Below are 26,747 nucleotides of genomic sequence, written 5' to 3' on the forward strand. Positions count from 1 at the left end.
ATCCTGAACTGGAATTATTAGTTTTCAGACTTGTATTGTTTTTCTCTCCACATTTCAGCTGGAGTTTAAGGAAGTTATGAATAAATCCGTGATGGTTGTTGCAGCAACAAACAGACCTGATGTCTTGGATGACGCATTGCTGCGGCCAGGGCGACTAGACAAACTCCTCTACATACCACCACCCGATGAGAAGGTAGTAGATTGAAGGTCAATATATTAAGACTAGGTTCAACATGTAAAATCTGCTGCATTTTATGGTACCACTGACTGGAAGAGCTCTATCCTAATCTCAACGTTTTTTGGTTGTTTTTTTTTTTTTTGGGGGAGGGGGTTTAGGTTTATTTAGGGGAGAATCTATGTAGAAAGTTGGTTGAATTTATTTGTTAACACTAGACATCCCAGAGAGGGGTCATTTAACATTTCTACCATTGGAACCCTATGGAGCTCGAAATTTCTGGGACTTCTAGTGTTAAGGCACCGCTCCCAAAAAAAAAAAAAAAAAAAAGCAGTACAATGTAATCAAAGCATTATGTACCCCACAATGGTATCAATAAAAACATCAACCTGCCATGCAAATAAAACAAACACACCTCACACTGCACCATCAATGGAGAAAAACCAGACACAAATTTTTTTTCGGGAATTTCTCCACTAATATAGTATTATAAAATTACGAGGCTGTGTGGCCGTAATCGTAATGGCCTGAAAAATCCTGTTACAAGGTCATAGTTATTTAACATTGAATGCTGTGAATCACAATGATGGGTGGAATTTTTTTGCCATTTCACCCCACAAGTTTTTCCGTTTCTTTTTTTCTCAGTACATTATTTGGTCAAATTAATCATATAATTCAAAACTACAATTATTCCCGCAAAAACAAACAGACCTGAGATATAAGAAGAAAAAGAAAAACATCCCCAACAAGAGAAAGTGCAGGAGCTGTACACTATAACAGACACCCTGCTGCATCAGCCATGATCCGTGTTGACACAGACCATGGTCGCTTAACCCCTTATATGCTGCTGTCTATTGGGACAGTGGCATTTAAATGGTTATTATTATTATTTATTTTTATAGCACCATTTATTCCATGGCGCTTTACAGTGAAAGAGGGTATACGTACAATAATAATAATAATAATTTATTCATTTATATAGCGCTATTAATTCCATAGCACTTTACATACATTGGCAACACTGTCCCCATTGGGGCTCACAATCTAAGGTCCCTAACTGTATGTTTTTGGAGTGTGGGAGGAAAACCACACAAACACGGGGAGAACATACAAACTCCTTGCAGATGGTGTCCTTGGTGGGAATTGAACCCAGGACCCCAGCGCTGCAAGACTGCAGTGCTAACCACTGAGCCACCGTGCTGCCCCAACAATCATTAACAGTACAAAACAGACTGGTATAGGAGGAGAGAGGACCCTGCCCGCGAGGGCTCACAGTCTACAGGGAATGGGTGATGGTACAATAGGTGAGGACAGAGCTGGTTGCGCAGTGGTGTACTGGACTGAGGGCTATTGTAGGTTGTAGGCTTGTTGGAAGAGATGGGTCTTGAGGTTCCTCTAAATGGTTAACCCTAGAACGCGCAAGCAATTCAATCTACCATAGAAAACAAATGACCTAGCAGGCCTGCGAGGCCCCAGGTATACGTTCTAGGGTTAACTGAATGTGGAGGGTGGTTCACTTTTTCACCTCCTGGGCAACCTGAGATCAAAACTATGGGGTCCTGATGGTTGACATGGCAATCTAAGGCTAAGTAATGGCCCTAACGTCTGCCAGCTATAGTGGTCTGTATAAATGTTAGTAACATTGTAGTGGTAAATATATAATTCTTCATTCCGGTCATTCTACTTCATGTTAATTCCTGAAAACACCTTAAGGGTTAACTACCAGACAGCAGTTTTGAATAGTTTGAAGGGTGCTGTTTTTAAAATATACTTTTTGGGGGGAAGGGGTCTAATATATGGGTTCCCAAAACCAATGAATAAGTCTCTTAAAAAAAAAATTGTATTTGTAAATGTCCTTGAAAAAAAAATTAAAATACAAATTGCTGCTAAATCTTTAAACCATTTAACATCCTAACATATGGTGTTGATGTGAGGCAGACATGAGGTACATGTTATTTATTAACGACTCATATTTCTGACATTTTTAATAAATGTAAAACATATTGACCTACATTTACCACCAGCATAAAGTACAATGTGTCACTAAAAAAATAAAACAAAATCACTGATCTCGGGGAGACCAGCCTGAGAAAACACTGCCGGCAGCCAGCGAAGGCGCTCAACACAGTGAAGTCCTAGGTGCATTGATCCCTGGGAAGTATGCAAGTCGAAAAGGTCCATGGAGCCTCTGTTAGGAGGCTCGACACGGAAATGAACCAGATATCCCTCCCAGAAGGACCCAGCCAAGGAGTGGCTCTTTTTAGAAGACCACCATATTAAGTGGTCCTTTTAGTCAATATCCAGCTAGCTCTTGACGAGTTTAAAGATATGACAAGGGACATACCAAGGCCAGGAAAAAAAATAAAAATAAATAAATAAATCTCAGAATCACTTTTCAGAGATGTTGCCGCATAAAGTGACACGTGTCATTTGAAAACTTTGGCCTGGTCACTGCGAGGTTGAGCGTCCTATTGTAACGGTTGGTGGAGAATCATTATTGGGCCTTTGGACAAGGATAAAAATGGAATGGATAATATTAAAATAATACGTCTGTTTTGGTAACAGAGATGGTTCGTTCCTTTGTTTACAGCTACATTTTGGCCACTTTCGAATGACAAGTCGCATCCATGGTAGATCGGGTGGGCTTTTACTCATGCAAAATGAAGTATGAGAACTAGGACACAGCAGCCTATAGTGGCATGCAGCTGGCACTGTGCATTGCTTTCGCAGTGCCCAGCTTTATAATACAGCATCTGATGGGTCTTTTCCTTTTCATGACATCCATTATATGAGGACAGATGCATCCCCATGTGGTTGGAGTGGTGAAGAATATACACCCCCGCTTTATGTCAGGTCTACAGGACTGACGGAGATAAAATCCAGCAATGGTTCCCAGCATTCTGCCACTTGTCACCTCTCCTTGTAAGTTGTATAGCGCTATCATGGCTGCGAATTTCTGTCCTTTTGATGTACTATCCTTATGCGTTACAGGCCCGTTTATCCATACTACAGATATGCTCCAGTAGTATGCCACTCGCTGATGACGTGAGTCTGGAAAGCCTGGCAGCCACTACCCAATTCTGCTCCGGAGCGGACCTTCAGAGTCTCTGTAAAGAGGTGAGAGAGTGTAGATCTACTTAGGCGACAGACTATGTTCAGATGAACACCATTTCGAACTATGTCCTGTCGGTGTGCACACGAAACCGCACACTAATGGATGAACATGACACTACTGCCAGATTTCATTGTGCTGAATGGCACATAACTGGTGTATGTGAAGACCACCGATTGTGACTAGCCCTTCCCAAGCATGACCGTTTTAATTTTTATTTTATAAATCCACAGTACACATGAAAAGCAACTTTGTAATATATCTTATCAGACATATGTTTCTTTCTCTGCCAGAATTAATCAGTCATTATCAAAATCCTCATTTGAGTAAAATCTATATTCAGTGAAGACTTTCCCATTACTGAGATAGGAGATGGCGGCGGTTACTGATATATTCTCCCTCTAACTACATAGAATCTCTAGTTTGATGCAGAAGCGAATTAACGCATTAATGACCACTAGTTCCCCATTTTACAGTTACCTGTGCTGGGTGCAATGGCTGCTGGGCTAATATCCATAGTACTTGCACCTCCTCCTATTCCATCTCCCAAAAAGCAGAATTTAAAAAATGTGATCAAAATGATGCTTGTACTCAAAGGGTTAAGTTGCACATAACACTGCTGCATGGCTGAGTCCTTCTTTTCTGCACCAAAAAAAAATAAAATGTTTTGACAGGAAAAACACAGAAAAAAAAAATTGCACTTTTATTACCTTTGCGTGTTACAAATGCGTTTTTTCCTGCTTTTTATCAAGTTATGCACCCCAGGATCGCTGCCGGGTCTCCAGCTGATGTTACAGCTAGGACCCGGCTGTTACTGCACGGAGCGACGCCTGCGCCACTCCCGGCAGTTTAATCCACTGAATGCGGTGATCAAAGCATTCATGAGGCAGGGAGAGAATCGCTTACCTCTCCCTGGTGATCGGGTCCCTGTAATGCGATCACAGGGACCCGATTGCTGCCATGGTAACTGTGGATTATCATCATGACGACCTGGGTTGCTGAGCTACAGAGAGCTTCACACACCATGCTGTATGCATGGTATGTGAGGCAAAGTGCTGCAATATAATCCACTATAGTGATAAAGTATTGCAGGGGATTATAGAAACGCAGAAACCATTGACATGCTGCTTCTTTTTCAGCAACAAAATCTGCAAGGAAAAAATAAGCAACATGGGCACAGCAAGTCACGATTCTCAGACTATGCATCCCAGCAAAGTCTGATAATCGTGACTTGCTGTGCCCATGTTGCTTATTTTTTCCTTGCAGATTTTGTGGCTGAAAAAGAAGCAGCATGTCAATGGTTTCTGCTTTTCCTTGCAGTATTGATTAAAAAATAAGCAAGGAAAAAAACACATGAAGCAAAAAAAAAACAACAAAAAACCCCACGTGTGCACATAACCTGTGATCTGTTTCTGCCTGCAGGCCGCCCTCATTGCTCTACACGACAGTGGATTCCAGGCTGCATTTGTGAATGACGGCCATTTCCGTCGAGCGCTAGCGTCTCACACTCCATCCCTGAACGCCTGTGACCTTCTTCTCTTTAATAAGCTGCGCTGTCATACAGGAATGGTGCAGTGATCGATGCCATGTAATAAATATTTTATAACACGCTTTATTGTGCAGCCTCTGTACCATCCTTCCATTGTTACACAAATAAAATCAGTCATTTTACATTACATTTCGGAAACCTCATGTAGTAAATCTGTTACAAGAGGAAGAACATTTATCAGTAATCACTGATCCAATCCATTAACAGAAACGTATTACAACAATCTCCGGCATCACCAATGACTTCATACACCTTCAGTGCATATACGGATATGTATTATTAAAAAAGAAAAAATCTAAGGCAGATCAATATCTATATACAGCTCTTTCAGGGCCGGATCACCTCTACATTGAAGCTCAGCATTTTTAGCACACTTCCCTTACAACGTATGGCTTCATGTATATTATGGGATGCCTCCTTTAACAAGAGAAGAGCAGCTTGTAGTATTAATACAATGCACACAATGGTAAAATAGGAGCCATCAGCCCTGCGGACAGGTCATAGTAAATACTTTTATTCCTCAAATTCTTGGAGACATGATCTTTGCAGCTCCTCTGTTATTCCTTCGATTTATGAATAATGTGACAACTGGGCGTTACCATCCCCCCTTATCAAAAGGGGTGTGTCCTTACAGTCAGCACTGATTGGATAATGCCTGGTAAGTAGGGACACACCCTAAACTAGCCTCACCTAGTTCTCCATTTTTTTTTAACCATACATTTCAAGGAGAAATAGAGGCACAGCACAATGCAGAATTAAAAGAAAAGATGCTCCACTATTGGCACTTAAAGGGAATCTATTACCAGGTTTTTGCTATCTCACCTGGGAGCAGTAAAATATAGAGACTGAGACCCTGATTCCAGCAATGTGTCACTTACTGAGCGGATTGCTGTCATTTTGATAAAATCAATGTTTTCTGTGCTACACAGAAGCGTAGCAGTTCTACAGAGCTCATGAATATGCTGGACTACCTGGCAGCACGTCAAGTAGTCCTCTAATGATAATCTACTGCTGATTAATCAGTGATTTTATCAAGACTACACTCAGTAGCCCAGTAAGTGACACATTGCTGGAATCAGGGTTTCTGCCCCTACGTTATACTACTCTCAGATTAGGTGGTAAAAACATGGTGGCAGATTCCCTTCAACAAGGAATAAAAGTAGTTACTATACCAGGCATGTCAAGGGGAGCCAACAGGTCCCTTTAAATACTCTTGTCCAAAATACCTTGGATAAAATACTTATTTTCTTTTATGTTGGCATCTATTTGTCTCCTCCTGCACATTCAGTGTGAAAAAAAATAGAGGGGATCAATACATTTATCCATAATTGAAGTTACTGGGAAAAAAAACCCTTGTCCAGCTCACAAAAAAACAAAACAACACACTCCTTCCAGCCTGGTATAACACTGTTCACACTTTAGTTTGGTAAAATATCTGGCGGTCACGGCCCAGAACCTGATTCAGATGTGCTTTTTTTTCCCGTATAGTGTACAAGCTCAATGAGATAAATGGAAATAAGTTATTATTGTGTAACTTTAGTTTGCAGCATATTTTCCTGTACGAATAGGAGTGTGAGCGTCGTGTTACTTGCTCTAGAAGGATAAAATGAAATATTCATTAACTCAGAACCGTGCCACTTAGTGGCCAAGTAAATTATCAATATAAACTTCCAACTAGGTGCAAGAAATACCATTGTTACAGTTCTCGTGACAAGCCCTATAGCCTGTATGTGCTTTTCTGATCAAGAAATCTGCAAGTATAACACTGGCCTGCTGTGCGACAAGCTCAACACCTTAGGGTGGCGGCTGAATGGTCCAATTTGTCCTTGCTATTGTCAGTAGGTTAACAGCAGTGGAAAGTGCAAAGTTCAACCCCACTGGTAAAGAAGACATTTGCGGCTTCATTTAATAGTGTTGACGTGGATCAGCCACAATAAAAGTGATTTATAACTGGCCCAATAAAGTATGGAGACTCATATGAATGCTATATTAGTAGCAGAAAAACTAGAACCAAAGGTCCCATAAAGACATTGGAGCTGTGCTCCTGAGGCTATAAAGATACATTACTAACCTGTTCTGCATGGTGACTAATGGGGTCTAGAAGTGCATGCTCTGGAGTGAGGTCACATACAAGCTGTGGCTTTATGTCCCCCCCCCTTTTCAGGGGCACATGATGTGTAAGGAGTGCTTATGGGTCGAGTTTATGTACTAACCTCTAGAATGTCAGTCTAACAAATAATATTGCATTAAGTAAAGTTAAATCACATTAGTAATAAAACTAGTGTCTGGATAGGGTGGCCACAGAAGGATGCTTTGTGGCCTCAGATTTGTCACCCTAGAGCGAGGTATGTGCAAACTTGCTTAAATCTGTAAACAGCACTTCAAAAATTGGTCTGAACAGCCACACTGGAGCATTCCTCCTTTCTTCACACAAACGCTAAGAATCACAGGTTCCAATAGAAAAAGTGTGCTTCTCCTGACGATGTGTACAACATACGCCATCACCTCCTCAGATCGCTCCGAGGACATATGTATTGCTGAGGGTGTGTGGCACGGCGGCAATCCACAGGACTAGGCACTGGTACAGTTAGCACAGGTCATGTTCTCCTCCTGTCTATAGCTCTGCATCTGTATAAAGCACTTATACATCCCATAGGTATTCAGCAGGATCTGTCTGGCTTTGCTTTGCACTTCTTCCCACTTTGATGATGACCCTGGACCTACATGGACAGAAAACACAGACGTTTCAGAAAAAGCCCATGTTCATGCATTTATTAACTCCACTGTGTGCTTATAAAACAACAGAGGTCTACATTTCACACTTTAATCTTGTATGAAGATAATGCTGATTCTGCAGATAGGTAGAACATTCAGTCCTGCACTAGAGCTCCACAGAAGGTTGGTGGGAATGGCTTAATAGCAATGTGGACGTCTACACTAAAGCTGGGGTCACACATAACGACAACGACGTCGCTGCAACGTCACCATATTCTGTGACGTAGCAGCGACCATAGATGATCGTTAGTAAGCTGTCAAACATGTTATAAAAAGCAGCGACGGAGCAGCGATCATAGCGACGTCGACGGTCGTTGTGTGGTTTCAGACGTAGCGTAGCGTCGCTGCTGCGGTGTCAAACACAAGGATTATCAGCATGGCGCAGCGGGATAGCAGCGATCAAAAAGAAGGGAATTTTGTTTACTTACCGTAAATTCCTTTTCTTCTAGCTCCAATTGGGAGATCCAGACAATTGGGTGTATAGCTTCTGCCTCCGGAGGCCACACAAAGTATTACACTTTAAAAAGTGTAACCCCTGCCTATACACCCCCCCGTGCATCACGGGCTCCTCAGTTTTGGTGCAAAAGCAGGAAGGAGGAAACTTATAAATTGGTCTAAAGTAAATTCAATCCGAAGGAAGTTCGGAGAACTGAAAACCATTCAACACGAACAACATGTGTACACAAAGAACAACAGCCCGAAGGGAACAGGGGCGGGTGCTGGGTCTCCCAATTGGAGCTAGAAGAAAAGGAATTTACGGTAAGTAAACAAAATTCCCTTCTTCTTTGTCGCTCCATTGGGAGACCCAGACAATTGGGACGTCCAAAAGCAGTCCCTGGGTGGGTAAAAGAATACCTCGTAATAGAGCCGTAAAACGGCCCCTTCCTACAGGTGGGCAACCGCCGCCTGAAGGACTCGCCTACCTAGGCTGGCATCTGCCGAAGCATAGGTATGCACCTGATAGTGTTTCGTGAAAGTGTGCAGGCTCGACCAGGTAGCCGCCTGACACACCTGCTGAGCCGTAGCCTGGTGCCGCAAAGCCCAGGACGCACCCACGGCTCTGGTAGAATGGGCCTTCAGCCCTGAGGGAACCGGAAGCCCAGAAGAACGGTAGGCTTCGAGAATTGGTTCCTTGATCCACCGAGCCAGGGTTGATTTGGAAGCCTGTGACCCTTTACGCTGGCCAGCGACAAGGACAAAGAGTGCATCCGAGCGGCGCAGGGGCGCCGTACGAGAAATGTAGAGTCTGAGTGCTCTCACCAGATCTAACAAGTGCAAATCCTTTTCACATTGGTGAACTGGATGAGGACAAAAAGAAGGTAAGGAGATATCCTGATTGAGATGAAAGGGGGATACCACCTTAGGGAGAAATTCCGGAACCGGACGCAGAACCACCTTGTCCTGGTGAAACACCAGGAAAGGGGCTTTGCATGACAGTGCTGCTAGCTCAGACACTCTCCGAAGTGATGTGACTGCTACTAGGAAGACCACTTTCTGCGAAAGGCGTGAAAGAGAAATATCCTTCATTGGCTCGAAAGGTGGTTTCTGAAGAGCCATCAGCACCCTGTTCAGATCCCAGGGTTCTAACGGACGCTTGTAAGGAGGGACTATGTGACAAACCCCCTGCAGGAACGTGCGTACCTGTGGAAGTCTGGCTAGGCGCTTCTGAAAAAACACAGAGCGCTGAGACTTGTCCCTTAAGGGAGCCGAGCGACAAACCCTTTTCCAATCCGGATTGAAGGAAGGAAAGAAAAGTGGGCAAGGCAAATGGCCAGGGAGTAAAACCATGATCAGAGCACCAGGATAAGAATACCTCCTTCGCACAAAGCATAAAAACTGAGGAGCCCGTGATGCACGGGTGGGGGGGGGGGGGGGGGGGGGGTGTATAGGCAGAAGGGGAGGGGCTTTACACTTTTAAGTGTAATACTTTGTGTGGCCTCCGGAGGCAGAAGCTATACACCCAATTGTCTGGGTCTCCCAATGGAGCGACAAAGAAATGACCTGGAGCATTCAGGAGCGAGCAACGATTTCGCAGCAGGGGTCTGATCGTTGTTATGTGTCACACACAGCGACGTCGCTGTTGAGGTCGCTGCAACGTCACAGAATATGGTGACGTTGCAGCAACGTCGTTGTCGTTATGTGTGACACCACCTTTAATAATGTCATCTTTATAGGGGGAGCAGTTATCAAGGCACATCACATCGTTAAAGAAGGACATAAAAGTTTTGAGCTCATTCTACTAAAATTTATAATATTACACATTTATGCCCAGTTGGCACAACACATGGCACACTAGGAAAAGCTGGTTACGCCACACCAAGACTCTTTCCTGTGTGGGGGAGGATTGCTTTTTTTTGTATATATTTGTGAATTGTTTTCTCTCTTCCATTTTATCTCTCAAAATGTGTTGTGCATCTAACAGGACAGGGACAGAAAGATAAATGACTCCTACATTTCCCAAATCTGTTGCATTAGAGAGGTTTCCACTACTTTATAACACCTTATTAGCCACGGATGGTGGAAAAAGTTTATAATAAAAAAAACAAAACAACAATTCTCACCCTTGGTCACTCCTCCATACTATGTCTCCCACAGCCTCTTTGCTCCCTCATCCGGCAGGAGGACACCACAGTGTATTGATCGGTTGTATACAGGGTGCCTTCCAGCTTGGACAGAATATAAGGAGGCCTGAGGACCATTAAGGGTCATAGTGTTAAGTATGGAGGAGCAACATGAATCTGGTAGGTAAGGATTTTTGTTTTCTAAGGCCATAAAAAGGAGGTGTTGTAAATAGTGGACAACCCCTTTAAATATCAGAATGCCACCTTTGGCAGTATAAAACCTTGACAGTGATTCTGGGGCAAAAGGGAAAATAATGATGATTATGTTCAGAACGTCAGGAAACTTTTAAATTTCTAGTTTCCAGCACAACCGCTCATCATCCAGAAGTGACGCACATCACATGACTAAGCCAGCCAATCCTGGTCACATCACAGGGCAGTGAAATGTTCAATGTGATGTCAGGAGCCTGTGCTACTGGAACAACTAAATATATTCAATTCAATCCATAATGTCCTGAGATCCTGCACAGTAAATTAGTATTCCCATAATCTATCTAGATTTTTGAAAACTTGTGCATTAGTTTACTAACATTTCAGGTGTTTGCAGATTCAATTACATGAAAGGGATATTTGAGCCAATAATAAAAGAACCTACTTACCATTACCTGGTCACAATACCAATATACTGCAGGATGGCATATACGCCTTTTATTTGTATGTTCTCCCCGTGTTTGCGTGGGTTTCCTCCCACACTTGAAAGACATACAGATTGGGGCTCACAATCTAGAGTCCCTATGGGGACAGTGTTGCCAATGTATGTAAAGCGCTGTGGAATTAATAGCGCTATATAAAATGAATAAAATTATTATTATAGGGGCCTGTCTCCATCCTGCAGCATATTGCAATTGTGACCGGGTATTAGCATTTATAGCCCCTTTTTTCTGTGATGTTTTCCGAATAGCCGTTACATTCTGTGCCCGATCCATGGTCAGCGTATATCAGATACCAGCTGTATGATGGCTGCTGGGTACACATGACACTGAAATGCTGTGTGCGTGTATGGTCGGAGACTGGTCACTGGCAGCTGGGGTATGAAGCTGCCAAGAACGCACCTGTCCAACTAGTCTCCTGTGCCGCCTGGTCCCCGGCAGCCTATGGCTTCCTCTGAAACAGCGTTTCAGAGTCGAACGTGCCGATGCATACTGTCTGTGGATTGGGGAGCAGGCATCAGCTGTCCGGTTCACTTTCAGAAAACAAAGTTATGCAACACTTATATACACTTTGTTTTTAAAAGCTGTTTATAGAAATAAAAGCTTCATTCCAGTCATGTGTTCTCAACAGATTTCATCCTCTTAAAATGTAAGGAATGCAGTTTCCCATTCAATGATTGAGCTTTTGAAAGCCAGGAGTAATTGGTCCAAGGTAACAGGATTATATAAAACGTGACAACTTTAATTAAGCAATAAATACACTTTATTCCCTGAAATGGAGTTCTACATAGGGCATGGGGGGAGGTCTGCCCAGATGCTTGGTAACCTCCGCTACGTCTGTACTTACTGAGTTGTAAACGGATAATGGCAGTGGACTTTCCTGTGGTCAGCGACCAGATATTAAGGTCTTGCACTGAATGCACATCATCTATTTTCATCAAGTCGTCTTTGATTTGATCCACGTTGAGGTGTTTTGGAACGCCTGGAAGGATTATTCAAGCCAAGAATAACTATTGTGTGTATAAAATAATTTCACAACTACTTTGTTCATCACAAACAATAGGTCTTGTGCAAAATTCCTAACAACTATAAAGTTACAGGGGTTTTCCACTACTTGGATAACCCCTTCTTAAATACCAATTTCCCAGTTTAAAAAAGTCAGATACCAGCATCCCACAGTGACGCCAATCCTGTGATGTTGGTCCCGGGGCTTGTGTAGCATTATGCCATGTGCATAGTGCAGCCCACCAGCAGTTGCTGCTTCACTCATGCATCTAGATTGAGCTTCATATTAATAGTAATCAACTAAAATTGCACAACATCAATTGTTTTTCACACCCCAAGGTTGATTCAGACGTCCAAGAAACATGCTATGTGTACAGACAAATATGCAGACTGGCCCCTGTTGAGTTTGGATCAGGAGACCCCCGGTCAGTCATACATGGACCATGTTCCGTAGATGTCTCAATTTGGCCCAGTATAAAAAGCAGTTCCTAAGAAAATTCCACAATGTAGCCGACTTCCCTCCATAGATGTTACCAAAGTATTGAAATACAAGATGCTTCAGATTTGCTAAATATATACAAATTGTAAACGGTCTACTCACCTTCAAGTATAATAAGTACAGTGTCCCTTACAAGTCGTACTGTGGTGAAAAGGACAAGTACCGAAAACACGTAGGTGCAGATAGGGTCTGCAATTTTGTATTCTGGCTGTAGTAGAAAAGTGAGAACATTGACACTCTGAATAACATACAATGGTAACAAATATAAGAAAAGTTGTAATACGTCTTATCAGAGGAATCTGCTTCATTCTCCATTTTTCCCTCTGCCCCTGAACTCCCCATACACTAAAACCACTGCTCAAATCCATATTGGTCAAAGAAAGTCAGACTGCCACCACAGTGAGGGGTCAGGTTACACCTCCTATAGTTCAGGGAATGGAAGGGCACACTAATGCGGCAGCAGCTTTGAAGCAAATCATTTAGCTTCCCCCAGGACTATATTCACAGCTGCCCAGCTTAGTACTTGCTGTATCGTGTGCTCTGTGTGACACAAAGATAGGGGGGTTTGAAGTAAAAATCCCTGTTTTTGTGCATTATGCTGCTAAATGGCAGCAGCCATATGAGCTAGTCTCCACCCACCAGCTCAGAGAAGACTGAAAATCAGATCGAGCCTGCAGATGGAACATACTGGTGAAAATGTAGGATATAATGCTTATATTAACCTGAAATGGTGTTACTCCTCATGTACACACAAGTCAGGTTATTTGGAAAAGTTTTCTAAAACAACAGGTACTCTTTAAAAGGTTGGCGTGTACATCACCCATTTATATACATCTATATAATAAATCTAACATCAAATCTAAGACAAAACAGTGAAAACACTATTTAGTAATGAAGAATTATACATAAAATAAAGCTCAGATAAATGTTATGAGGAAAGCTTCTACCTTGATGTGTTATTTGAAAAAAAATAAAATTAAAATAAAAACAAAGCTTATTCATGCATCTATTAAAGGGAACCTGTCACCAGTTTTTTCACTATTAAACTAAAAGTATCCCCTTCTGCAGCTCCTGGGCTGTATTCTATGAAGGTGCACCTTGGCCCTGACTCTCCTTCCAGACCCCAAAAATAACTTTATAAAACCTGTCCGTTACATATGCTAACGACCTATGTGGCTCAGATGGGCGGGCTCTTTTTCGGGTCAAGGATGACGCAGTGACGCCATGCACAGTGCCGACCATAATCTCACGCCTGCGCATATGTAACAGTCATGTTTTATAAATTTATTTTGGGGTCTGCTAGAGGAGTCAGGGTACAAGGTGCACCTTCATAGAATACAGCCCAGGAGCTGCAGAAGGTGATACTTTTAGTTTAATAGTGAAAAAACTGGTGACAGGTTCCCTTTAAGGATATGTGCGCACGTTGTGTAATTTCATGCGTTTACGCTGCGTATTGCACTGCAGCATAAACAAGTGTCCTATGTCCCCAGCAAAATCTATGAAGATTGTGCATAATCCATCCGCACGTTGCGTTAAGAGCGCAGCGATTTGCATGCTGAAATTTTGATCCAAATTGCTGCACTCAAAAATGCAGCATGTCACTTATTTCGTGTGCTTTGGATGCTGCTCCCACTCTGTCTATGGGAGAGGCAGCATCCAGAGCGCATGAAATCGGCATCTATTCTGCAGACACACGGCATCCATTACGCAGTGTTTCTGCAGCGATTTGAAGCGCACATGCGCAGCCAAATCGCTGCAGAATATTTGTCACCGCAGTACGCAACGTGCGCACACAGTCTAATACTTACTGGCAGGTAGCGCAACCGTTTGCAGATGTACAAGAGTAGACTTACATTTTTCTCCTAATTTCCACACATAGAAAATGTATTCATAGGCAGTATGGCTATATGTGAACAGAGAAAGCCAGCTCCCCATAAGCACCTCCTTGTTTCCAGAGCAGCATCACTGCCAGGTACGAAAAATGTCAATTTTGAAGAGAGATATCCAGCTTGACTGATATAAAATCTTCAGCTTTGGCAGGTAATAAAAACATTATGTCCATAAATGGTCCATTCATAAAAGCACTAACGCGTTTCTGGAGCACAATGCCCCTTTACTCAATGTGCTCAAACTACCACATCAAAAACAGTCCATGTAAAACAAAACAATTCCCTGTAATTGTAGTGCCAGTGCTGTGCTCACATCAAGATACGAGTGACACAGTGATTGCATCGGCCTCCTGATGAACCGCAAGGGGAAACGCGACAAGGCGAGATTCCATACATTAATTGATAAGTAACCCCCCTGGCATTTTGTGCCCTGTTTGCACTTTAAATTAGGCACAAGCACTTTTTCAATTTTTGTAGGGCAAAACAGGGGTAGCTAGAGAGAGTCATCAAGCAGTGGGAGCGCCATATCGATTTCTATAGGGTGCCGACCTTCGCTGCTAGGTAGTGTACAGGAGGGAGGATTCATTATAGGGCATAATTAGCTCTCCTCCCTTTTCTGTGCACCATTTTAAGGACTACCTCTCTGTGATAATCTTTGAAATTTTGAGGATTCATTATAAAAAATTATTCCATTTTTGTGTCTAATGGATTTTTAATGCAATATATTAAAGAGATGTTTTTAGGAAAGGTTCTTTATTAGTGCTGTTGCAAAGCAGAAATATTATATTATCCCCTTCATGACCGGCCGATTTTGCGCTTTTTTCTTCGCCATTCTTCTTCCGAGAGACTTACTTATTTTTCAGTCAATCTTGACATATAAGGGTTTGCTTTTGCGGAACGAGCTGTACTTGTAAATGAAACAATGAGTTTTACCATATAGTGTACTGGAAAATGGCAAACAAAAATTCCAAATAGGGAAAAATTGCAAAAAAAGTGCAATTGCACAATTGTTTTTGAGATATTTTATTCACTGTGTTCCCTATATGGTAAAACCGATGTGTGGGTGTGATGCCTGAGGTCAGTGCGAATTCGTAGACACTAAACATGTATAGGTTTACTTTTATCTAAGGGGTTAAAAAAAAATAAATCTGAAGTTTGTACGAAAAATGTAGCGTACGTTTTGAGCCATTTTCCACGACCCGTAGAGTTCTCATTTTTTGGGATCTATGGCTCAGTGATTGCTTATTTTTTGCGTCTCAAGCTGACGTTTTTAATGGAATCATTTTTGTGCAGATGCTACGTTTTGATTGCCTGTTATTGCATTTAGCGCACAATTTGCGGCGACCAAAACACGGAATTTTGGCGTTTGGAATTTTTTTTGCCGCTACGCTGTTTAATGATCAGATTAATTGATTTTATATTTTGATAGATCGGGCGTTTTTGAACATGGCGATACCAAATGTGTGTATATTGTTATATTTTTTTAACCCTCTAATTTTCAATGGGGTGCAATGGGGGGGGGGGGTGTGATTTGAATTTTTAGGTTTTTTTCACAGCCAACACCAGATATGCTCATCTCCTATCTCACACAGCTCTCGGCCATGTGAGACAGGAAGTGAGTCATGTGAGCTACACGAGTCATCACATGACCCTGTGCTACCATGACAATCATTGGATCAACGTGATTACATCACGTGACTTCCGGTGTCTGGCAATGAGTAAACGGAACACTGCGACTGCTATTATAATGCCGCTGTCACAGTTTCACAGCAGCATTTAAAAGGTATGTTCACACAGGGCTTTTTTGGTACGCTTTTGCTGCAGTTTTTAGCTGCAGATTTGCGGTGGTTTTATGCAAATCCATGCTAATAATACGCTGCTTTTTACAGTAGCAGCAAAGTCTGAGATTTCTGAAATCTCATGCACACACACACACAAACACCTGCAGATTTTTTCCTGACTGTTTTGTCAAATACCTGAGTTTGTGCTGCAGATTTCAATGAATGATCATGTCAGTTCTTTGCAGCGTTTTTTCATTGATACAACCCATTTTATAGAAAAAAAACCGCACACAAAAAAAAAGACCACCAAAAAAAAAAACAAAAAAAAAACCGCAGGTGGTTTAAAGGAGATTTACTGCCACAAGATCAGATTTTGGTCAGGGGAAAAAAAAAAAAAAAAAAAAAACACTTACCAAAAAAAACCCTGTGTGAACATAATGTAAGGGGGTTAACAGGTACGAGTGGATTGCGGATCTGCTCGTACCTGGTAGGCACACATTATAATATGAGCAATCTAGCTCCTTCCTCAGGACAAAACCATAGCAGCCAGTCTCACAAAATCAATGCGAGAGACAGTTTGATTGAGAATCTCTTTGCCAACATTATGTTGCCGTCAGATGACGTAGCAAAAACCTGCTGGCAAATTCCCTTTAATTGTGTAGACTGGGACTAACATGATAACTGGGGATACCAAACATAAATGGGGTAAGTTCAAAGGTATACTACTAGAATCTTATAGAAAACTTGTACTCTCTCATAATAAAACATCCATGTATAAAAAGAAACTACTATGGGTAAATAAGACAATACAAAGTATTATGAGATTATAACAAAGGGCATTCAAAATCTTGAAGGCTGTAGAATGTAATAGAATAGAAAAAATGTGGAAAAAAAAAAAATCAAGCTAGCAAAGTTAGCTACTGAAACACAAATCACCAAATTTAAAGTAAATATATATATATATATATATATATATATATACACACACACACACATATACACACACACATACACACAAATGCCAAAAAGAAAAACAACAGATGTTATCGCCCTTTTAAAAAGATAATAAACCAATTAAAGAGGACAAGGAAAAGGCGGAGATAATAAACAGGCACTTTATCAGTGTTCATCAAGGAATTGACTGTTCCAGGGATAATTAAACAGGGAGGGCAAAAATCAAAGTTCACCACTTGATATAATTAAATTAAACACAAGAAGTAGTACACCTGCATTTGAGCAAATTAAACATTGTCAAATCTCCAGGGCCAGATGTCATTCATCCACAGATATTGAGCTAAGTAATTGACAAACCGCTGTATCTTATCTTTAGACTATATTGTAACAGGGTTTGTGCCACAGAATTGGAGGATAGCCGGTGTGGTACTGATAGGTAAGAAAGATAAGAAGGTGGATACAAGCAACTATCATCCAGTAAGTCTGACATCAGTAGTTGTCAAAGTTTTAAAGGCCATTATAAGGGATGACAAGCTAAAATATATTGCAAGAATAATGTCCTATATAATAACAGACAACCAGCATATATTCATGAAAGATAAGTCGTGTCTAACCAACATTTTGGGGTTCTATGAGGGGGTAAGTGCAAATCTGGATATTGGTAATGCAGCTGATGATTTATTTGGACTTTGCAAAGGCATTTGATTCTGTACCACATAATAGCCTTATACTAAAGCTCCAGAAGCAAGGACTAGGGGAAAACTATTTGCAACTGGTTAAGGAATTGGCTAAAAGATAGGAAACAAAGTTGTCATAAATGGTACATACTCTAAATGGGCTATAGTCAGCAGTGGGGTACCAGGGATCTGTGCTAGGAAAGATTCTTTGTAATCTCCTTATTAAGGACCTTGTGGATGGGATTGAGAGTAAAGTGTCAGTTTATTGTCGCCAGCAAAGACTATGTAAAATATTAAAAGCTGACCTTGATTGTACAATACTACATAACGATCTGGATAAGATGTCTGAACGGGCAAACATTTGGCAAATGAAATTTAATGTTAATAAATGTAAAGTAATGCACCTAGGACGGAGTAATCCTATAGCTGCATATACATTAAATGGAAGTAAACTCAGGACTACAGAACAGGAGAAGGGGATTCTGGTTACAAATAAGCTGAGCAGCAGCACTCAATGTCAAGCAGCAGCTGCTAAAGCAAACAAGATTTTAGGGTGTATAAAGACAGTAGATCATGTGATCCCAACGTATTGTTCCCCCTCTATAAATCACTTGTAAGGCCACATCTGGAATATGGGATCCAGTTTTGGGCTCCACATTTTAAAAAAGAAGTTAAGAAGGTAGAGTCAGTTCAAAGGTGGGCAACTAGATTCTAACAAAGGATGGAAGGTCTCCCATATGATGAGAGGTTGGAAAACTTGATATTGATTTGGTTAGAAGAAAAAGAAAAAAAACTAGTTAAAGGAGTTCTCATTTATATGTATAAATACATGTGTGGTCAATATAAAAGGACTGGCTCATGACTTCCAAAGTCCATGCTGAGGACCAGAGGCACTCGTTCCAGCTTCTAAATTGAAAAGGGTTCTTTATTCTTTACAGTTAGAGCAGTCAGACTGTAGAATGGCCTACCACAAGAGGTAGTAATGGCAAACACAAGAACAGCTTTTAAAAACGAACTGGGCTGAACGATTTCCTCAGTACACACAACATTGCAGGTTAGATAATTTAGTCACAAAAAAAAACAAAAAACACACACACACACACACACACACACACACACACACCACATGTAATTGGCAGGGAAAGGTGGAACATAATGGACCTAGGTCTTTTTTTTAACCTATGTAACTATAAGTATATAAATACAAACAAAGTGGGGATAGGAAATGTTGACTGAACAAAAAAAAAAAAAACAGAAGTGTGGTGGATAATCAAGGAAAACAAAAAAAGTCCCTTTTGGACTCCACTTACATACAGACGTCTTGTTACTATTGAATACACATTTTGCTTTATTATTATCATCCGATTATAATCAAACCATTAGTATAACATATTGACTTCCAAATATTTATACTCATTGATTATTGGGTCATGTTTTTAATATGAAAAAATATCTATGTTTATCTATAAAACAAAAACAAAACCTGGTTTAACCCCATTACAACAGCCTTATGGAGAAACGGCGGCAGAATAGGGTACTGATTCTGATCTGCAGTTTATAAGCGGCAGGCAGAAATAAGTGAATAGCGCCCCCCAGTGTCGGAAAATCTCCAGGGTTTCAGCTACTGGGGGTAGCTGAGACCCTGGGGATCATGATTCAGGACGATTTTTCCGGTCCCCGCTCAAGTGATCACCGTATACCGATGATCACGTTACAGTAAATGGCAGCGCCAGTAAAAAAATGATTTATCTCCCATCTGGCATGAACAAACATGTCAGATGGGAGATAAATCTCCTCCCCGGTCCCCCGGTGTCGCCAAAGTGCCCCCCCCCCGACCACCTCCCGGAAATCCAAGATGGCCGTGCGCATAGCAGCGCACCGGCCGCATTCACCCTACTACTCTGATTTCTGTCGCATGTGCTATGACGCATGTGACAGAAAACTCCTCCCCAGGCCCTGCCAGGTCAACCCCCCATACCCACAAGTGTTCTACGGTACCTGTGCAGCGTTGATCCCCCGCATTCCCTCCTCCTTCACAATAGACGCTGCCGCATGCGCAGAGAGAGACTTGTCAGCTCAGCTTCCTGTGTTCAGTCACAGTGAGACACTGAGCTTACAGCACGCACACTGCTGCTGCTGTGGACCAGGGGAGAGTGGGTGCAGATTCATTGCACCCACACTCCTCACATAGAGGGTCTGCATTCCTAAAAAATGGGGGATACATTCTTTGAGCGTGCTCCCCCCCATATTCTAAAGAGGTCCAAAGTCGTCGTGAGACCCCCTTATTGGATGACTGCGGACCAGATTTTATTTTTCCTTACAATAAATTGGTGAAAAAGGGAATGAGTTGGGGAGTGTTTCTTCAAATAAATTTTTTTTTTGTTGTCTATTTTTTTTTGTTAGTACTGAAAGTTTGAGATTTCGGGTATCTGATAGACGCCATGACATCACAAACTGCTGGGCTTGATGTCAGGTGACATTACAGCTGGTATCAACCCCATTTATTACCCTGTTTGCTACCACACCAGGGCAACGGGACGAGCTGGGGCGAAGCGCCAGGATTGGCGCATCTAATGGATGCTCCATTTCTAGGGCAGCTACAGCCTGCTATTTTTAGGCTGGGAAGGGCAAATAACTATGGACCTTCCCACCCTGAGAATACCAGATCACAGCTGTCCGCTTTACCTTGGCTGGTGATCCAATTTGGGGGCGCTGCAGAATGTCAATTTATGCTGCGGAGAGGAGAGTTCTCTGTGGAGGGAATAGAGCTAAAGTCAGCAGCAGCCTGCACCTGGATCTTGGGCACGGGCAGCTGCGTTCTTCCGTGGACAACACTCACATCTCCACAGACTCAGTGTCGCCGGATCGTGGGCACATATCCTAAAAGTTAGATATTTGCTTCTAGAGCAACATTTTTGTGATTGCCCTGGGGGTTCAAAATGCTCACTATACCCCCGAATAAAATCCTTGCGGGGTCTACTTTCCAAATTGAGGTCACTTGTGGGGGATTTCTGCTGTATAGGTACCTTTAGGGGCCCTGCAAATATGACATGGTGTCTGCAATCTATTTCAGCTCTTCAAAAATTCAAATATTGCTCCTTCCATTCCAAGCCCTCCCATTTGTCCAAACAGAGGTTTCTGACTACATGTGGGGTATCACCGCGATCATAAGAAAGTGGGTAACTATAAAGGTCAACTTTTTGGTGTTACCTCTTGAAAAGTGAGAAATTTGGTGCTGAAGCAATATTTTTGTGAAAAAAAAATGAAAATTTTCAATATGACGGCCTAATGTTATTCTGTAAAGTATCTGTGGGTTCAAAATGCTCACTATATCAAAATAAAATCCTTAAGGGGTCTAATTTCCAAAATGGGGTCACTTGTGGGGGTTTCTGCTGTTTAGGTACCTTAGGGGCCCTGCTAATGGAACATGGTACCCGCAATCTATTTCAGCCAAATTTGCTTTCCAAAATTAAAATATTGCTCCTTCTGTTCTGGTCCCTGCCATTTGTCCAAACAGAGGTTTCTGGCCACATGTGGGGTATCAGCACGCTCAGGAACTGGGGAACACATTTTGGGTTCCATTTTGTTGTGTTACTTCTTCTAAAATGAATAAATTGGCGCTAAAGCAACATTTTTTAGGTAAAATGATTTTTTTCATTCCACATTGCTTTATTCCTGTGAGGCACCTACAGGGTTAATAAACTTCTTGGATGTGGTTTTCAGTACTTTGAAGGGTGCAGTTTTTAGAATGGTGTCACTTTGGGGTATTTTCTGTCACCTAGGCCTCTCCAAGTCACTTCAAATGTGATTTGGTCCCTAAAAAACAACATTTGTTGAAACAAATGGGGAAACTGCTGATGAACTTTGACCCCTTTTAACTTCCAAACTTAAAAATTGTGCTGATGTAAAGTAGACATGTGAGAAATGTAATTTATTAACTATTTCTGTGACATACTGTAACTCTCTGGTTTAAAGGGCATACAAATTAAAAAATTTGAAAAAAGCAAAATTTTCGTCAAATTTCCATTTTTTTCAAGAATAAACGCAAAATATATCGTCCTAAATGTATAACTATCCTGAGCTACAATGTCACAAAAAACCCCACAATCTCGATCACCAGGATTCACTGACGCGTTTCAGAGTTATTACCTGTGAAAGTGACAGTGGTCAGAATTGCAAAAAAAGTCCTGGGCTTTAGAGACAAAACTGGCTTCGTCCTTAAGGGGTTAGAATTAGAAACCATCTGTTGATAACATTTACCGCTAGTGTTCCTGTAATGATGCTCTGTGGGATGTATGTTGTAGCTTCTGTTAGTTTCTTGCCTTTGATCTGCACTCCTATTATACTTGCTTACGTCTGTCTGACTTGGGTATGCGATTGAGCAGTCTCATCCCATTATAAGCAATCAGTCCAGGCCTGAGAGCCGCAATCATATTACCTTTCACATGTATTTGCTTTTGTCATTAGCTCAGCAGAACAGAAAGGTATTGAAATGCACTTGTATCGTGACTGGCAGACAGCGAGAAAAGGTGCACTGTGCACCGCAAACGTTTTCGTACTTTTATTATGGACCATCTATGGATCAAATCTTTTTTTCCATTACCTAGCAAATCAAGCTGAAGATTTCATATCCATTGAGCTTGATCTCTCTCGTCAAAAAAGTCTGGCTGTCTATGCACCTGTACCGCAGTAACATGGTATGTAAAATGATGCTTTACATCCTGTTTGGGAGATCTGTCCTATACATGTTTTAATAAAAAAAATAAAAAAAAAAAAAAAAAAAACATTCTCAGTGGCTTGAATTCACAGTTTTAAAAATATGGTGTCCTAAAAAAAAAATAAAAAAAAAAAAAAATTCTGCTGCAGGCAGAAAATGGAACAGCAGAACCTTATTTTTCCCCATGTTAATTTTTAATTTGCAGACAGGACCTACCTTAAATCGAATGATATATGCAGCGATGAGTACACCAACACTTTGAGCGAGGTCTCCGAGTGCATGTACAAATGCGGCTCGTACTGCTAGGCTACCATGACTGTGGCCATGGCCATGGCTATGACCGGTGGGGGGTGGATTTGCAGGACCACCATGTGAATGAGGATGTCCTGCCTGATTCAATAAAAATCCCATTCTGGAGAAAAAAAAAAAAAAAAAAAAAAAAGGAAAAAATAAATAAATAAATGAATGTTAGGAGATGAGAGAGACTCATACCAGAACCAGGGCTCACAAAAGATAAAGATTGACAAAATTATGAATATTTAATATATAATAGCTCTTGATAAAGTTATCATCAGGTGTATGAAAACGTGCTCTTCAAGACAACTTTAAAGTAAACCTGTCAGGCTCCCTATGCACCCAGAATCACCAGCAGTTCTGGTGCATATTGCTAATCCCGGCCTTACCGTCCCTGTATATAGTAACATAGATAACGAGATCTTTAGAAACAGTATTTCTAAAGATCCTTTATAATATGCTAATGAGCGCAGGGACTAGTCCCAAGGGCGTTACATCCCCTGACTAGTCCCCCCTCTTAGTATGTTAGTACGTCCACAGGGGTGTACTAACATGCTAATTGCCCAGTGTCATCAGCAGTGACGCTAGTCCCTGAATCTGTTCTCACCTCTTCCGAACGTTGTGTTTAAGGTCAGTGCGAATGTTCAGAAGTCCCAGCACTTCCAGTGATGCGCACTATGAAACCAGGTGTACGCGCCCTGGCTTCAGAGAGAGGTCTACTGCGCATGACCAGAGTGCCAGGACTTCTGAACATTCGCACTGACCCTGAACGCGGCGTTCTGAAGCGCTGACAACAAACACAGGTAACAACGTCACTGCTGATGACACTGGACAATGGCCTCTGAATAGCATGTTAGCACGCCACTGTGGGTATGCTAACATGCTAAGAGAGGGGACTAGTTGGGGGGAAAACTAACACCCTTGTGACTTGTCCCTGTGCTCATTAGCATATCATAAAGGATGTTTAGAAATACTTTTTATAAACATCTCTATCTATGCTACTACATACAGGGACGGTTAGGCAGGGATTACAAATCTGCACCCAGAACTGCTTGTGGCTCTTGGTGCCTATTGCACCTGACAGGTTCCCGTTAAGGCTTGAATGTCATTCAGTGTCCACGTTACTGAATAGCAAAAAAAAATAAAATAAATAATAATTAATTGATGGTACAAAAACACATCTCACCATTGTCTTTTGCTTTCATGCTGTTCACAGTTCAGTCTGGGCCAGTACAATATACAACCAAGATTGATTCAGTCAAAAAGTCTAAACATTGTAATCAATAACGCAAACAAGTGTTTGAAAAAATACAAAAGTATTTATTGAGTATTGTGATACATAGAGGACATACACAGAAGGATGGTGAATTAAAATCAAGACAGCAAAAACAGAGGGCTGTGTTACGAAGGGTGGGACCCTGTAAAAGCATATAAATCCCATGAAATTTGGACTATAATAAGAAAAAGGCTCAACCTTGCAGGAAGGAAAAGATATACCTTATATAACAAGGATCAATGATGTAAAGAACCATATATATAAACCCATATAGGGAAATAGAAAAATAAATGGCAATGAAATAGTGGCACAATAATGGATAGAGATCTAAATATGGCCAAATGAAAGTGTCAAATTGAGATGGAAGCTAAATCAAGAATTGATTGAGACCAGTGTAATGTATGCATAGTTAACTGCAATCAGATACAAATACTGAAAATATATGCATAAAGTGAATCAAACAATTGTAAATGAGAGCAATCACCTATATGAAGATACATTCCATCAATCAGAAATACATGCTTACTAATGAATGATACATGCAACGAAGGACTAAATAGTCCACCAACCAAAGTAACATTGCCATTACTTGTATATCACATTCAAATGGATGAGGATCCACATATTACTGCAGGGAGCGATAAGCTGGGATTATACCCACCAAAATAAGAAGGTCCCACCGGAGTACACCGCCCACACCTGACGCGCGTTTCGCAACGGCTTCGTCCGAGGGGCCAGTACAATAACAGCAATACCAACTTTATACAGAGGGGTTTTTTGTTTCTTTGCTTTTATAGCTTAGGGCTTTTAAAAATTATTTAGCAATGTTTACACCCATAACTTTTTTTTTTTTTTTTTTTTACTTTTATGTCCATTTACCGGTGTGATGGCGGCTTCTTTATGCCTAGTGATTTGTGGATGTTATTGGTTCCATTTTAAAAAGGTACATATACAACATTTTGAAAACATTTCAATATTTTGGGGAAGATCCAAAGAAAGTGATGAAATAAAAAGCAATTCTGTCTTTTCTGTGCACAGCTTTTACATTATGGCTTAATATTTATTAAGGTACGACTTTCACAAATGCGGCAATACCAAACAGGCTTTTCATTTTTAAACTGGAAATGAGAGTAAAATTAAACTTAGAAGGGGATGCTCATCTCCATTTTCTTATCTTAACCCCTTCACAACGGGTTGATTTTGCGCTTTCCATTTTTTTTTTTGCCATTCTTCTTCCGAGAGACATAACTTTTTTATTTTTTCAGTCAATCTGGTCATGTGAGGGCTTGTTTTTTGTGGAACAAGTCGTACTTTTAAATGAATACATCAGTTTTACCATATAGTGTACCGGATACCAGCAAACAATTACAAATGCGGAAAAATTGAAAACAAAAAAAGTGCGATTGCACTATTGTTTTGAGATATTTTATTGACAGTGTTCACTAAATGGTAAAACTGATGTGTCAGTATGATTCCTCAGGTCGGTACAAGTTCGTAGACAGCAAACATGTATAGGTTTACCTTTAAGGGGTTAAAAAAAAACAAAAAATAAAACCAGAAGTGGCATACGTTTTGCGCCATTTTCCGCGTTTTCATTTTTCAGGATCTATGGCTCAGTGATGGCTCATTTTTGGTGTCTTGAGCTGATGTTTTTAATGGAACCATTTTTGCACATTTTGATCGCCTGTAATTGCATTTTACGCAAAATCTGCGACAACAAAAAAACGTAATTTTTGCATTTTTTTATTTTTTTGCAGCTACGCCGTTTACCGATCAGGTTAATTAATTTTATATTTTGATAAAAATCGGGCATTTCTGAAAGCAGCGATACCAAATGTGTGTATATTTTTTTAACCCTTAAATTTTCAATGGGGCAAGTGGGGGGTTGATTTGAACATTTAGTTTTTTGGGGGTTTTTTTTGTTGTTTTTTTTTATTTTCTAGGTCCCCTAGGGGGTTATAAGGATCACCAGTCTGATCCTTATATGTCCGATCAGAGCACCAACGCTCAGACCAGGAGAAATGCTCATCTCTTGATTTAATCATAAATCATCTCTATGGTTTAATCATTATTCCCAAGCAGCATGTTCGCTGTCTTGGGGTCATATTTGACTCAGAACTCTCCTTCATTGCCCATATACAATCACTCACTCGCACATGTCACCTACATCTCAAAAACATCTCCAGAATCCGACCATTTCTTACTTTCGAAACTGCAAAAACCCTTACTGTCGCTCTTATTCATTCCCGCCTGTATTACTGCAACTCTTTATTGATTGGTCTCCCTCGGACCAAACTCTCCCCTTTCCAATCCATCTTGAATGCAGCAGCCAGGGCCATATTCATGTCCAGCCGCTTCACCGATGCCTCTACCTTGTGCCAGTCACTACACTGACTACCTATCAGCTACAGAATACAATACAAACTCATATCACTCACCCACAAAGCTCTCCACAGCTCTGCACTACCATATATCTCATCCCTCATCTCTGTCTATCATCCTACCCGCCCCCTTCATTCCGCAAATGATCTTAGACTAACATCCTCCATAATACGAACCTCACACCTCCGTCTCCAAGACTTTTCTTGTGCCGCGCCAGTTTTCTGGAATGCACTACCCCAAAGAATGCGACTAATATCTAGCCCCCAAGTTTTTAAGCATACATTAAAAACACATCTCTTCAGACAAGCTTATCATAATAACTTACTAACCTAACTCTCCCCTGTCCCGCCTTTTAAATGCTACTCGTACCCTTCTCTCTTCTATTTCTGTC

At 41.2% G+C, this 26,747-nt stretch overlaps 2 protein-coding genes across 4 annotated transcripts in view; one reads left to right on the forward strand and one right to left on the reverse strand.

Annotated features, from left to right (window-relative positions):
- The window catches only part of AFG2B (AAA ATPase AFG2B), a 31,803-nt gene extending 26,906 nt beyond the window's left edge, over positions 1 to 4,897 (forward strand). For all 3 annotated transcript variants that reach the window (XM_075345823.1, XM_075345824.1, XM_075345822.1), the window contains exons 7-9: positions 59 to 193; positions 3,167 to 3,292; positions 4,710 to 4,897. In XM_075345823.1, coding sequence (XP_075201938.1) covers positions 59 to 193; positions 3,167 to 3,292; positions 4,710 to 4,865 — 417 coding nt within the window. In that variant the 3' untranslated portion in view covers positions 4,866 to 4,897. The remainder of the gene's footprint in view (positions 1 to 58; positions 194 to 3,166; positions 3,293 to 4,709) is intronic.
- SLC30A4 (solute carrier family 30 member 4) overlaps positions 4,884 to 26,747 on the reverse strand; it is a 33,413-nt gene continuing 11,549 nt past the window's right edge. Inside the window, exons 4-7 of the mRNA XM_075345825.1 lie at positions 22,621 to 22,816; positions 12,489 to 12,594; positions 11,730 to 11,864; positions 4,884 to 7,556 (exon numbers count right to left, since the gene is read on the reverse strand). Of these exons, the coding sequence (XP_075201940.1) occupies positions 7,408 to 7,556; positions 11,730 to 11,864; positions 12,489 to 12,594; positions 22,621 to 22,816 (586 nt within the window). The 3' untranslated portion in view covers positions 4,884 to 7,407. The remainder of the gene's footprint in view (positions 7,557 to 11,729; positions 11,865 to 12,488; positions 12,595 to 22,620; positions 22,817 to 26,747) is intronic.

This window comes from Anomaloglossus baeobatrachus, chromosome 4 (genome assembly GCF_048569485.1).
Source record: "Anomaloglossus baeobatrachus isolate aAnoBae1 chromosome 4, aAnoBae1.hap1, whole genome shotgun sequence".
NCBI classification, from domain to species: Eukaryota; Metazoa; Chordata; class Amphibia; order Anura; family Aromobatidae; genus Anomaloglossus; species Anomaloglossus baeobatrachus.